General features: G+C 29.9%; 2 protein-coding genes across 2 annotated transcripts; both read right to left on the reverse strand.

The window, feature by feature from the left end:
* Positions 1-4,443: 4,443 nt before the first annotated feature.
* Positions 4,444-5,125, reverse strand: LOC112639210. Its single transcript, XM_025412480.1, has one exon. It carries the CDS (start codon positions 5,041-5,043, stop codon positions 4,564-4,566), a length of 480 nt encoding a protein of 159 aa, XP_025268265.1. The 5' UTR covers positions 5,044-5,125; the 3' UTR covers positions 4,444-4,563.
* Positions 5,126-8,584: 3,459 nt separating this feature from the next.
* LOC112639206 lies at positions 8,585-12,234 on the reverse strand. Its single transcript, XM_025412469.1, has 5 exons — positions 12,229-12,234; positions 11,496-11,604; positions 11,116-11,322; positions 10,302-10,466; positions 8,585-8,718 (listed from the first exon to the last, which is right to left on the reverse strand). Exons 1-5 carry the CDS (start codon positions 12,232-12,234, stop codon positions 8,585-8,587), a joined length of 621 nt encoding a protein of 206 aa, XP_025268254.1.
* Positions 12,235-15,328: the final 3,094 nt, after the last annotated feature.

Below are 15,328 nucleotides of genomic sequence, written 5' to 3' on the forward strand. Positions count from 1 at the left end.
CGGATTAAAGTCGATAAAAAAAATTTAATCGATTTAACATGTGAATCCTTCACCCAATTTTTACCATAGGAATGTATTAAATTTTCATGTTGCATTAAACTTTATTGAACTCGATTAAAATATGTCGGATTAAATAGGATAGAAATCAGCGAATTATTTAATCGACTTAAATCGATTTTAATAATTTTATGACAAAAAGTACATTACACTAGATTAAACTAAGGAATCCCTGATAAACAATACAATTCAAGTCGATTAAAAATTATATTGAATTGAATGGCGAATTTTAACATTGATTTCTACATTATAGAACTTAATCGACTTTAATTGTAAAAATAACTTTTAATAGCTTTTAGTCCGTTTGTTCAACTAACTTATCGGGTTTAATCGGCTTTTTCGAATTAAACGATAACAATCGCTTTTAACCCATTTATATAAGTAACAAATCGAGTTTAATCGACTTTAACGAAATTGTTTCCGTAGAACGATATTAATAAAAACTTAAACATATTTTAAACCCTTGAAAATAAAGTACAGGTGCCACCGAATTAAAACAAATTAGTGAAACTTGAGTAAAAAATTTTTTATTCATTTTTTTTTGTACAAAGCTTAGAAAATTAAAAGATTGAAAGCAATGGGTTAATTTTCGAATTTAGAATTTTTGTAAAGAAAAATTAGGGACCGATTTCATGACATGACTTTATAATGTATTTGAATTATATCAAAGTAATATTCTAATAACCTCACATTTTGTAACCATGCAATAAAAAAGTTGTGGAGATCCAATTGCACGTTGAGGAAAATGCACAATTAAAAATATAGAAACTTTTGGTAGATGTGCCACATACTGTAAGTGCATTTATAAAAATACTGTTTATCACAGTCTATGTAATAATCGCGCGAAAACAACAGATGACACAGTTGTGAGACTAAAAACGGGTCAATTTTGTAGGATAAATGATATTATTTCATATAATAACAAATGTTTCCTTTCATTATCATTATTTTCGATTTTTGAAGATTTACCTTTTAAAGGTGTTTCTTATTTGTTTTTGGTACAAAGTGAAAATGTGGAAAATAGATTATTAAAACCAATAGATGCCGTGGAACAAAAAGTTGCTATTATTGATAGTAAAACTGGTAGATACTTAAGTTTATTTTGTAACAATATTGAAATTCAATAATAAAAAAAGAAACAAATATTAAAAATTTGATGAAATTTCATTTATTACCCTTCAAAAATAATGTAATATATGACAATCAACATAAATAGTTTAAATAATATAGTAATTGAAATTGTATACTTAAATTGTATACTTAAATTGTATACTTAAATGTACTGTAAATTTATTCAAAATTATACACTGTTGTATAATGTAGGTAAAGACGAAAAGTTTTACAATCTATTATTGGATTGATTGCATTTCAATTCACTTGCCATAAAAGTCGATTAAAATACATGACAATTATTGTCATTAAAGTTCATTCAATTAGAAGTTATAAAAACCTGTAAAATCGGGTTGATTTGAACCACAATATGTAGCAATATAGTCGATAAAAAAGCATTTCGGATTAAAATGTGTTAAAGTACATTTAATATTTGTATAAAACTCCCCGATAGACATCGATTAAATTTGATTACAAAGAGTGTGTCTAAAAGTCGATTACAATATTTGACAATCATTGGCATTAAAGTCGATAAAACAGTGATTGCGATTGAAATGCATTAAAGTCTATTAAATATTTGTATAAAACATCCCGATAGAAATCGATTGTATTTGATTACAAAAGTGTGTCTAAAAGTCGATTAAAATATTTGACAAATTGGCATTAAAGTCGATAAAACAGTGATTGCGATTGAAATGTATTAAAATCTAGTTAATATTTGTACAAAATTTCCTGATAAAAATGTATTCGATTTTAATTAGTAATATTAGCATAGGAGTCGACAAAATTCAATTACATTTATTAATATTAAATTCTATTAAACTATCAAAGGATTAAAGTCGATAAGGTTCGATTAATTCTTACTGTAAATTTTCGTACTAAAAGACATTAAAAATCTTTGTCATCTAAAGTCAATTCATATCGATTAAAATTAATACTCATTAGTGATATTGAAGACGATAAACAAGAAAAACGATTGAAATCGATTAAATTTTAATCGACATTTTTGGAAACATCGATTAAATTGATCAAAGTATATTAAAGTCGATTAATTTTCAATTCACTTTTATCGACTTTAATTCAATATTTCCAGCAGGGTAGACTAATGCATTGCAATCCGTTATTATCGTGAAATTTATGCCATAGGTAAATGTGAAACCGTTCGACCGCGCGTACTATGGCATCTCTAATTCAAAACTGATAGCGTGTTTCTGTTTGATTCGTTGCTCGACTAAAGAAGGCTTTCGGCGCCCATTTCGAATTTGCCTGTTTTTGTAGTAATATTGCGCCGAGCCCTTGAGAGTTCGCATCCGTATGTAAATAATTCCATGGGAGCTGCAAAGTTATATAAATGAAGTACTGGATACGCAGTCAATCCTTCTTCAATGTATCAAAAGTTGTGATACAATCCTCATCGAATCTAAATTCCACCGACTTTTTTAACAAATTATGCAATGGTCTAGCTTTTATGGCGATATTTTGTATGAATTTACGGAAGTAACTGGTTAAGCCTAAAAAGCGTTGTAATTGGTGTACGTTTTTCGGAATTGGAAAATTTTTAACAGCTTCCGTATGCCGATCGCTCAATGTATTATAAGTTGATTGTGCGAAATTATATATCCTAAGAACTTCACTTTTTTTTTTTTAAATTACACTTAACCAGATTCAATTCGAAACTGTATTTACGAAGCGTTAACAACTTTCTTTAAAACATTCAAATTTTCTTCAACTGAACTTGATACTATTAAAATATCGTCTATATACAGGGTGTATCAGACTACCCGTACCAACCAAATATCTCAAAAACCGAGAACGGCAAACAAAAATGTTTCCTACAAAAGTTGTAGAGTTTTGAGTAACGCATTACATAGTAATATTAGTATATCCTTGAATAGCGTAAAGATCACCTTCAATTTCCTAAATGGAACCTACTATTTTTCATTGCATATTCTTGTAGCTTATCTCGAGAGTTTTCCAAAACACTATAATAAATTATTTTTTCATGAAGTACTTTTCGAGTTATAAAGCTTGAAATCATTTCTTAATTTTACATAAACCATAAAATATCTTGTAAAATATTCATTTTTCGATTATTTTACCTTAATACTTTTATGTACAAAATAATGAGAGGAATTAATTGGTGTAAAGAAAACATACAGTTGTTTTTAAGAAAAAATATGGAATTGTTAATTGCAAATTACATATCGAAACCCTACAACTTTTGTAGGAAACATTTTTGTCTGTCGTTTTCGGTTTTTGAGATAATCGGCTGGCACAGGTGGTTTAATACACTCTGTATACAAGGATTTTATTCTCTCTAATAAAAGGCTCTAATATTTGAACCACGCGTTTTTGGAATTCCGCAGGTGACTCCGAGTAATCAAAGGGAAGCCGCACATACTCAAACTGTCCGTCGGGCGTCGCAAACGAGAAATATTTCGTGTGTTCCGGATTTACTTTTATTTGATGAAACCCATCTTTTAAATCTAATAATGAATATACTCGCTTGTCGCTCAATCTCGCAAGGCAATTCTCTATGAGAGGGAACGGATATTTCTGCTTAATTACACGCGCGTTTAATGGTCGCAAATCGATGCAGAGTCTCAGTTTGCCATTTTTTTTTTCTTACCGGCACAATTCTTGCGCAATACAGCGAGATATTTGTTTTGATAATGCCGCGTTCTAATAAATTGTCTGTTATTTCGCGAATCTGTTCGCGTTCTTTTAAAGCGAATTTTCGTGGCGCGTACGTATACGTGGAACTATCTTTCAAATTATACGTACACTGTAGTCATCATTATTATGTCTTTGAGACGCTGTTTTTCATTTTTATCAAAATCTATCTCGCAATCATCTATTATTGATTCCATACTTATATTAGTAAAACAAACCATTTGCAATAAAGGTTGTGTGAACGTGTCCGCGTTTACTTTAGACGATCGAAAGATTAATGTTAGGTCATGTTGTTCAATAAAATCGCAACCGATTATTAAATCTAAGTCTGAGAAGTCTGATTTAACCACGTTTAATGTAATATCAAAAATACGATCCGGGAATTCTCTGAATTCAATTCTAGACCTTTCTTTACCGAGAACATTGATCGGAATTTTAGGTAACGCGTTAAACTTCCGATCGACTGGATCCAAAGAGTCAATTTTTATTTTAAACATTTTATTAAAATTCTTTAAATTATTATAATAAACGATGCCGGACTTCCAGTATCAATCAACGCATTAAGATTATTATTTATACTGTTAATACTATTTACAACGACTATAGGAGAAAAAAGATAAAACTTATCATTTTTGGGCTTCACAACCGCTACCATCGCTGGCTGCGACGAGAACGATGCTTTAGCCGAAGATGCAGTTGTCAACGTAGTTTGCTCTTTTCTCTTCAAAGCCGTGCAATTCGCTTTCCAATGGCCCTTCTTTTTGCAGTAGTTGCACGTACTCTCCGTCGGCTTACCATCGTGCCTTGTTGCTTTGCCGTCGGTTGCCTTGAGACCGTCCCTATTGCGTCACCCTTGCTCGGATGCTGATTCTTCTTATCAATATCACTCATCCCGAAGGTAATTCTTCTCATTGCTTCCAATTGATCCACCGAATGTGTAGGCAGAGTCAGTGCTGTTGCACGCAGCGAATGCTGCTGGATACCTCCAATGATAAGATTGACGGCGTCGGTCGTAGGGATGTTCAAACGATGAATTAACGACAATTTATCGATCACATATTGATCGAATGATTCATTCGATGAATTCCATTTTCGAGCTTCAATACGCTGCATCGGGGCCGTGAATGAGATGCGACGATCGAACATCTGGATCAGCGCTTGTCTGAGCGCAGGCCACGACTCTAGAACTTGACCAGATTGCATCTCATACCATCGTTTGGCCAACTTGGTTAACTTACTGGAAGCTATTAATAAAGTTACGTCGTCGGACGTTCGATGCACTTGAGCAACTCTATCTACTCGTTGTTTCGAAATTTGTATATTTTCTTCGTCCGTGTCACCAAATTCTGGAATTTGCGGCGATAACAATGAGACGACTTGCGCCGACGAAGTGCTGATTGTCGGGGAACGCGGAGATTCCTCAATTTTTCTTTCCTGCGGTGTATTACTTTGAATAGAAGCTTCTCTTCGAGAGAGAGCTCTAATTTCTTCCAACATTTGCCGTTGCTGCTCCATAAACACACCTAGTGTTATAGCAATACGATCCAGAGGTCCCTGTTGCCTTGGAATATCAGTAGCTGGTGCCGTCGCTTGATGCGACGGGCCTGGGAGAACTGCTTGACTACTCTCTCTTCTTGAGCGAACACCCTGAGTTCATGAACGCTACGTCGACAGAAGCATTTCTTCTGATGGATTATTCCGTGCAAAATGGCTCATGATCGCCTCAATTATCAATTCTCGATCGGACGAGGCTGCCACCGGTAGTTGATAGCGCAATGCTTATTGCTTGGCCTCTTCCAAGATCATCGCCTCAAGTCATTCTCGCTGCATTATTATATTCTAAGACGACTTGGCTCTTGTCCCAACCATATATGGTAACTCAGTCGATAATTAATACACTCAGTGTATCCACACTTGAATATTATCATCACGTATATAACGCGCGCGCCAGAAAAACAGCGACAGGTGACTTTCGAAATGCATAGATTCATCCAAAACATCGGCTTGCCTCGTTCAAATTTCAATAGTAACGTCGATACATATACCGCTTCTGATATATTGAACTAAAGATTATTCTACAGCTTTGTCAGGAAATAAATAAATATTCAAATAGTGTGTCTTCTTCTTGATTAATATTGAATTGTTCAATAATTACACTGTCGTCAAAATTATTTATTTATGCAATGTTCGAGTTATCACTAACAAACAATTCATGGCGGAGGATAAACGCTCAGAGATAGACGAAGTCGTAAAATCAATTTCTCGTAACCGCACGCTAGCCGCTGGCCAACAAAGGCCAGCAGCCTGTACAAAGTCCGAAGAGAATCTTTTCCTTTTCTAATTTTCGTGTATGCGCGAAGACTTTTGAATATCGAATGTCCTCCGATCCGTTATCGGCGTTTAAACGATCCCAGTTCGTAGATCGATGAGAGGGTGAATAAACGGGGATAGACGGTCGATCAATTCGATGTCGCTTCTTACAGCGCGGATTCAAAATTCTTACAATATCATGTGCTGTTAAGGAAGCGATATCAAAAATAAAGTTATTCACATAGATGTAAGATATTGTAAATATTTATGCAACCTAACCTCCGAATATATTTGAAATTCAATGATAAATAAAACTTTGTAATAAATATAATTTTGTTTCTTCATATATATACACAGTCGAATATAATATTTATGACAAAAATTCGATTTAATTGCATTCAATCCGATTTTATTTTCATCCGAAAAATCTTAGAATTTCAAATTAAAACAAATTACTGTTGCTTACACAAAAATTGGATTCTTATTGCATTAAAATCGATTTAGTTATTATCTCTGAAATCGGTGAATTTTGGAGTGTTTACGACAATTAATCGGATCTCTGATCGGACTGAGCAGTGGTACTCAGCGATAGACTTCCTAAATTTCCCTAGACTCCGGATCAATGATGTGTCTCTGAAGTAATCGAATTAGATTAACAGTCATCGAAAGAAATTGCGGTCAAGTTCATCGAAAAAATTGTGAAAAACATCATAAGAAATTATAGAAGATACTTTATTATTCTTTTAATTAATATATCTTTATTTATCAAATATATATTAATAAACAAATGTATTTTACTGGAATAAGATGTTTTCTATAAAATAAGAATAAGTTGTTAATCTAATTTGATTACTTCAGAGATACATCATTGATCCGGATTAGTCTAGGGAAATTTAGAAAGTCTATCGCTGAGTACCACTGTTCAGTCCGATCAAAGATCCGATTAATTGTCGTAAACACCCTTGGATTAAACCGGATTACAATCAACTCAATTACTAAAAATTGCATATTATTATAACGAATTGAAATTGCATACTAGGCGGATTATTTTGGATTATACAATCCATCTGATTATTCGTGTTCATTTAGATTGTTGACAACAATATGGATTAAAATGTAATGATGTCGGACTGAAATAATTCACGAAGCCGATATTAAAACCGATTGCAATTTGTTCGGAATTAAAATCGATTACTTTTTAATCCGGGCGCGGATTAAAACATAATCCGTTTTAATCGGTTTTAATCGACCATTTTCGGCAGGGTATTAATACTCAGGATGAATTGATATAACACTTTTATTTTCTTCCTTTTCTTTTAGATTCATTTAATAAAAGCAATTTTTCTTCATCGAATCCAGATGCAAATAGTGATGAAATATTCTTCCTATTAGAATGTTCAGAGACATTATCAAAAAATAAAACAATTATTTCAGCAGCATATTCAAAATCTTCCCCTCCCAGAGAAATTTCATTCTGAACTAGATCGAAAATTAATATCCCCAGCTTTGTCTCTTGATTCTGCATCAGACATATAATGCACCAAAAAAATTTTAAAAACAAATTAAAAACACATCCTCAACAGATAAGATCCCAGAAAACAATATGTAATCAAAAAGATTTCTAAAAGATATCTTATTTCTGAACCTGATAACTTAAAAAGGCTTCTAAAAGATCATATAAAGATATTAGAATGTTATCTAATGCGCCGTTTTTTGAAGACAGAAAGATATCACGAAAATGATGTCAAAAAGATTTCTTAAAATGAACGTCTTTAAGATATCTAAATTATGTCAACATATAGAGTTCTTATTTATGATGTCTAAAAGAGATCTAACATATGTTAACATATGAATTTCTGATTCGAGATAGAATTCTATTTATAATTTTATGCGTTATATGTTTTAATGTATACGCTTATTCCGATATATATTTTATTTTGTATGTATTTTACGTTATATTTAAATATTTTCTGTATTACGATACATAAAATTTATAACTAGAATTCTGTCTTGAATTATTATTATAAATTATGTAAAATAAGTATTAGGGAATAAATCATCTTAAACATTTTTATATTTATTATTTTTATTATTGCACAAAAATAAAAATAATCGATTTAAAAATCGATTTAAAAAACTTAATATTTTTAATAATAAACTTAATATTTTTAATAATACTTAATATCTTTAATAATATATTAAATATTTTAATATTTAATATATTTTTCAAAATCAGGAACGAGGAGACATTATAAACTTTAAACTTAAAATATGAAAGAACTTAAAATATGAAAGAAAACAATTGCTTAACACAAAAATAGTTTCTATAATAACAGAATTGATAAAACCCTTCTGAAAAAAAATCCTGGATACGTCCATGTCATAATTATATTAAGTTATTATTATTATTATATAATATATTATTATAAAAGTATTAATCATCCACTGATTCATTTTGAATTTCTTCTTTTTGTCTTCGATTTATTCGATCGCCGGCATGTTGCAACCATGATTTTAATACTTTTTGCACATTGGCGATAGAAATATTCCGATCAGTAACGAGAGTTTCTGAAAAAAATTTCAATATGTTTTAACAATTCGTTCGTGAACAAAATTTTAGCAGAAATTTTATTAAATTCTGTGGGTCTCTTTTTTAATAATTAAACCCTTTACACTATTCATTTCTGTCTTTTTTATTGTAAAAGAAAGACAAAAGAAAATTAGCGCAAAGTACAGCTAAACAGACATCGACGTTATATTTAGCTGTACTTTGCAGACTTTTGTGCTTGTAAAACACGGGTTTAATGAGAACACAAATAATACCGGTCTTGCAGCCAAACTGTGATCAATTTTGTTAGTAATTTGTTGTTATTTTGCTAACATTTTATTAATGGGACAAACAAATTACTAAAAATGTATTGATTTAGTCATACAGAACATAAATATAAAACATTTTGAAATAAAGAAACGTTTATATACGATATTATAAGTAGATTAGTAAGAAACTAACATATATATGTACGTACAATTAATACGATCAAAAGTGACTAAGAAGATTAGAATGTTGAATAATATGAGAACGTCTAAAATGTTTAAAAAAGTTGATAAAAACTATATGTGATTTGATAGAATAATTTTTAAGTTATTATTGATAATAGTTAAAATAATTCGGCAGATAATAAATGTTTACAACTTTTTATCATATTATAATTATCAAACTCGATAAAACATATTCGTAAATTACTATAAACATTGGTTATTGTGTTCCAAAATTCAATGTCAGTGCTAAAAATCTATAGTACACGTGTGTGTGTGTGTGTGTGTGTGTGTGTGTGTGTGTGTATGTATGTGTGTAATGTAAACTAGATTTTTAGCACCGGCAATGAATTTTGGAACTTAGCCATTGTAACTGTACGTGATAGAGTAATATGAAAAAAAGTAGTAAAGGAATATATTAATATATAAATAAAAATATGTCAAACTATATTTTTTCTTATATTGAAATTATAAAGAATTTTTTCTTCTTTTCACAAATGAAATGTGTGTTTTAATAGAACATAAAACTGAAATAATTTTAGAAAATTGTCATTGTAAAAATGGAGTGTAAACAAAAAATTATTTTAATATTTCCAGAAAAAGAAATAGGAAATTAACCATACCAATAATGAGATTGATGAATTTCATATTCTGAGTTTCAATCTTATTTTTTTTATTAGTTCAAGTCATTTGGTAAGCTAACGTGTCAGCTATTGTTAAACGCATCGCGTTTCGTACATGTTTATGTGGGGTTATACCTCCTATTGTCCGAATCATTCTTTGCTGTAAAAAATATAAAATATGCTTGTGTTGCAATTTATTATTATTATCTTGGTAGTATCGATAATTTTTAAATATATTCTTTACTACTATATTTACTACTATTAAACTGGCACATTTATAAATAAAAATCACAAAAAGTTAGTAATCAGCATTTCCTTAGAAATTATTTTTATATTAGATTCTTCTATTTTAAATTTTTGTACGTTTTGGTATCAAATTTTTTCAAAGCAATATTCTTATATTATGACATAAAATTCTAATTGATTTTTAAAATAGTACAAAAATAACAGCATTTAAAACAATAAAATTTTTATTTAAAACATTAGTTTTACTCTTAATACTTTTATCATGCGCTATTACTGTCGCTTGTACAAAATTAAAGAACGTTTTACACGTAAAATAATGAATGTGCATTTGATGTGGATTTGAATCTAAAAGTATTTGTCGTATTCCTATCACAGTACGTAAAATCGTTGTAATATCGTTCCGACAAACTCCTATTTAGAAACAATTGCAATATAAATAATGATATAAGTAATGATAAGTAATTTGTCTTTCGGTTTATAAGTAATGATCGAGTTCACAATTGTTAGGAAATAATTCTGCTATTTCTACTAGTAAATGTATGATTGCTAATATACATTAATTACATTTGCAAAAGTGATATTTAACATCCTTTAGGATATTATTCTAATAAACAAGTATAATTGTATTTTCCATTATCATTATTATTTGATATACATGCATTGTTTATTATAATCAATTTCGATTAGTTGATCAAAATTTGAAGATAGTTAATATTTCAGAAGTATTATTTTGTTTTCAAGATTTTTGTGAAAAATTTTCATTTTATCATTTGATCATTACATAATATAAATAAGATAATATAATCCATATAATGGAGAAAAACAGAAATTAATGTTGTGATAAAACCATGTTATGATATTTATTATCTAATTATTGTGGATCAATCATTTATTATTGATAATAATAATAATAGTTTTTAAAATAGAATAACTGACACATCACAATAATAAAAATAAATTTAAAGAAAAATACTGTAAGATTATAAAAGAGAGTTATGACATTAATTTTTAGTTTTTGTTTTATCGAATATAAGTGGGTTTTTACTTTATTGAAACTTACTGCAACATTCTTGATGATTATCTATTTTTTGCTTTTGGCCGGTATTTTGTGATGTCTGCATTTCATGATGACTGCCTGATTTTTGTTCCTTGTCTGTTTCTGTATTTCGATCATTTAGATGTAATTTTTGGATATTATTTTCACTATTCCATGATTGATTCTTGCCATTTTTTTTATTATGTAAGATTCCAACAGGTAATGGTATATCTGTTTAAAAATAAGATTAAAATAAGATTTAAGTAGATTAAAAATTTATTATAAAATAAAATGTTATAGAAATAAAATATTATAGAAAGAATATATAAATATTCTAGAAAGAAAAGAGTAAGCATATGTACAACGAAAGGTACAATTTTATATTTTACATATAAAAAACTCACTTGTTACAACAATATTTTTGATTGTTGGTTTTTCTGACGCTTTTGATTTTGATTCAGTTTTCGTGATGCATAAAGGATCCCACAGGGCACAAAGACGTTTAAAAGACGACTAAAACTAGATATATTTTCGTCAAAAACGTCTTTTAGTTAGAGACAATAGTCGACGAAAAGTCGACGAAAAGTCGACTAAAAGTCGGTTCATGACCCGAATTTAATCACTAATCTATCAAGCCAAAAGATGACTAAAAGATGACTAAAAGACGACTAAATCTGTACATTTTCGGTCGTCTTTAAGACATCTTTTTATTAGGTTTTTAAAGACTTATTTAAGACATCTTTTAGTCGTCTTTTAGACATAATTTAATCGTCTTTTCGTCGACTATATTATTAGACTAAAAGATGTCTTAATTTGAATAAAAATATGTCGAGTTTTAGTCATTTTTGAAACTGCTTTGTACTATATGGATATTAAGTGAGGATAGATACCCTAGTAGCACAGCACATTGGCAATCCATTGGCTAAATATTGGTTTTATTGGGAATGTCTTGGCCAATATTAACCAATGCGAAGCTAATATTGGTTACTAACGAAATGCAAGTGTACTGCCAATATTGCAGTGCCCATGATGACACCAATATTGGTTATCAATTAAACGTAAGTGTGCTGCCAATATTGTTACACCCATGGTAATACTAATATTGGTTATAAAATAAATATAGCGCCAATATCTTACATCCATGATGACGCCAATATTGGTTATCAATTAAATGTAAATGTACTGCCAATATCGTTATCCATGCTAATATTAATGGAATTAATAGAGAATTTCGAAATTCCATTTTAATGGATACTCCTTACACACGTATTTGAATCAAATAATCGCGTCTCATTATAATCGATGAATTACGTCATAATGACGTGGCAACTGAGGATTGCTCCAGCGTTGTCACGTGACTATAACCGACCGGGGCCGGCCGGGCTCGTGCTGCCTGCACGAGCTGGGACTGTCCGGGACTTGTTCACTCGTGTTCCGGCCATGCTAAACACATTATAAGTGCGTATTAGTTGATCTTTTCTTTAGTGAAGTGTTCTTCTGTGTGTTTTAGACGTGAACGTAAATTGACATATTAACGCAAAGCCCATTATTATTTTATCGTTTGTGCTTTTATCGTTTGTGATTTTATTATTTTATTAATAGGTTGTCTGAGAAATTATATTATAGAGGAAGAGAGAGAGAGGGGGGGGAGGGAGGGAGAGAGAGGGAGAGGGAGAGAGAGAGAGGGAGGGAGGGGGGAGAGAGAGGGAGGGAGGGAGGGAGGGAGAAGAAGACTCGCAATCTTGCAACAAAGGTAAAAATTAATCTCTTATTCCTATTCAGATTTATTGTTCCTAATAGCATATATAGATTTTCAGAATGTTTGGAGGCTATCTCAAAAGTATATTGCATTCTCAGAATATTCTTGATATACATACAATTTGTTGAGAGTACATATACTAAAATTGTAAGAATACTTTTATGTCTGGTTTTTTTACTTTTCAATAGAGAAGTGAGATTGTCTTCTAGTATGTAATAAGAATAAATAATACATATATTTATAGAATATTGTGAGTTAAGAATACGTCTGTAGTTTTTAATATTATATTAGGATATTATATATATATATATATATATATATATATATATATATATATATATACAGGGTGAGGCATCTAAAACAGGCCACCTGAATAACTCCGTTGGTAAGCCGAATACAAAAAAATTGTTCAGACAAAAGTTGTATGGTTTCAAGGGGGACATATGATGGTGTCATTAGTTTAATCTTGAAGAGCCACCCGAAGGTCACGTGAAGGTCAGCTCCAACTTTTTAAATGGGACACCTTATATGCTTTTGCATATTCTTGTAGCTCATCTCAAGAGCTTTCCAAAACACTACAATTATGTTAGTTTTCATTAAATACTTTCCAAGTTATGAGGCTTGAAATCATTTTTTAATTTTACATAAACCGTAAAATATCTTGTAAAATATTCATTTTTCGATTATTTTACCTTAATACTTTTATGTACAAAATAATGAGAAGAATCAATTGGTGTAAAGAAAACACATAATTGCTTCGAACAAAAAAATGTAATTGTTAATTGCAAATTACATTTTTTTGTTCGAAGCAATTATGTGTTTTCTTTACACCAATTGATTCTTCTCATTATTTTGTACATAAAAGTATTAAGGTAAAATAATCGAAAAATGAATATTTTACAAGATATTTTACGGTTTATGTAAAATTAAAAAATGATTTCAAGCCTCATAACTTGGAAAGTATTTAATGAAAACTGACATAATTGTAGTGTTTTGGAAAGCTCTTGAGATGAGCTACAAGAATATGCAAAAGCATATAAGGTGTCCCATTTAAAAAGTTGGAGCTGACCTTCACGTGACCTTCGGATGGCTCTTCAAGATTAAACTAATGACACCATCATATGTCCCCCTTGAAACCATACAACTTTTGTCTGAACAATTTTTTTATATTCGGCTTACCAACGGAGTTATTCAGGTGGCCTGTTTTAGATGCCTCACCCTGTATATATATATATATATATATATATATATATATATATATATATATATACAGGGTGTCCCATTTTAATCCATCCAGTCGAATATCTCGAAAACTAAGCTCGGGAGAGAAAAATGTTTCAGACAAAAGTTGTTTGGTTTCGAGGAAGCCATAAGATGGTACCATTGGTTTGACTTTGAAGAGTCATTTGAAGGTCATGTGAAGGTCACCTCAATCTTTTTAAATGGCACCTTTTTTATTACATATTCTTGTAGCTGACCTCGAAAGCTTTCCAAAACGCTATAATAAAATATTTTTTCATAGAGTACTTTTCGAGTTATGAGGCTTGAAATCATTTCTTAATTTTACATAAACCGTAATATATCTAGTAAAATATTCATTTTTCGATTATCTTGCCTTAATACTTTTATGTACAAAATAATGAGAGAAATCAATTGGTATAAGAAAAAACACATAGTTGTTTCAAAGAAAAATGTAATTGTTAATTGCAAATTATACATATTTTTTCTTAAAAATAACTATGTGTTTTCTTTACACCAATCGATTTCTCACATTATTTTGTGCATAAAAGTATTAAGGTAAAATAATCGAAAAATGAATATTTCACTAGATATTTTATGATTTATGTAGAATTAAGAAATTATTCAAGCCTCATAACTCGAAAAATACTCAACAAAAAAATATTTTATTATAGTGTTTTGGAAAGCTCTCGAGGTCAGCTACAAGAATATCTAATAAAAAATAGGGGGTGCCATTTAAAAAAATTGAGGTGACCTTCACGTGACCTTCAAATGACTCTTCAAGATCAAACCAATAGTACTATCTTATGGCCCCCTCGAAACCAAACAACTTTTGTCTGAAACATTTTTCTCTCCTGGGTTTGGTTTTCGAGATATTCGACCGGATGGATTAAAATGGGACACCCTGTATATATATATATATATTTATATATATATTATATATATATATATATATATATATATATGTAATACCCTAATATAATATTAAAAACTAAAGACGTACTCTTAACTCACAATATTCTACAAATATATGTATTATTTATTCTTATTACATACTAGAAGACAATCTCATTTTACTATTGAAAAGTTAAAAAACCAGACATAAAAGTATTCTTACAATTTTAGTATATGTACTCTCATATATATATATATATATATATATATATATATATATATATATAGTATATAATACAATTTAACTAATTTGAATTACAAAAATCTTTATATTTTATGTACAAT

Source organism: Camponotus floridanus, unplaced genomic scaffold (assembly GCF_003227725.1).
Source record: "Camponotus floridanus strain SB8 unplaced genomic scaffold, Cflo_v7.5 scaffold108, whole genome shotgun sequence".
NCBI lineage: Eukaryota > Metazoa > Arthropoda > Insecta > Hymenoptera > Formicidae > Camponotus > Camponotus floridanus.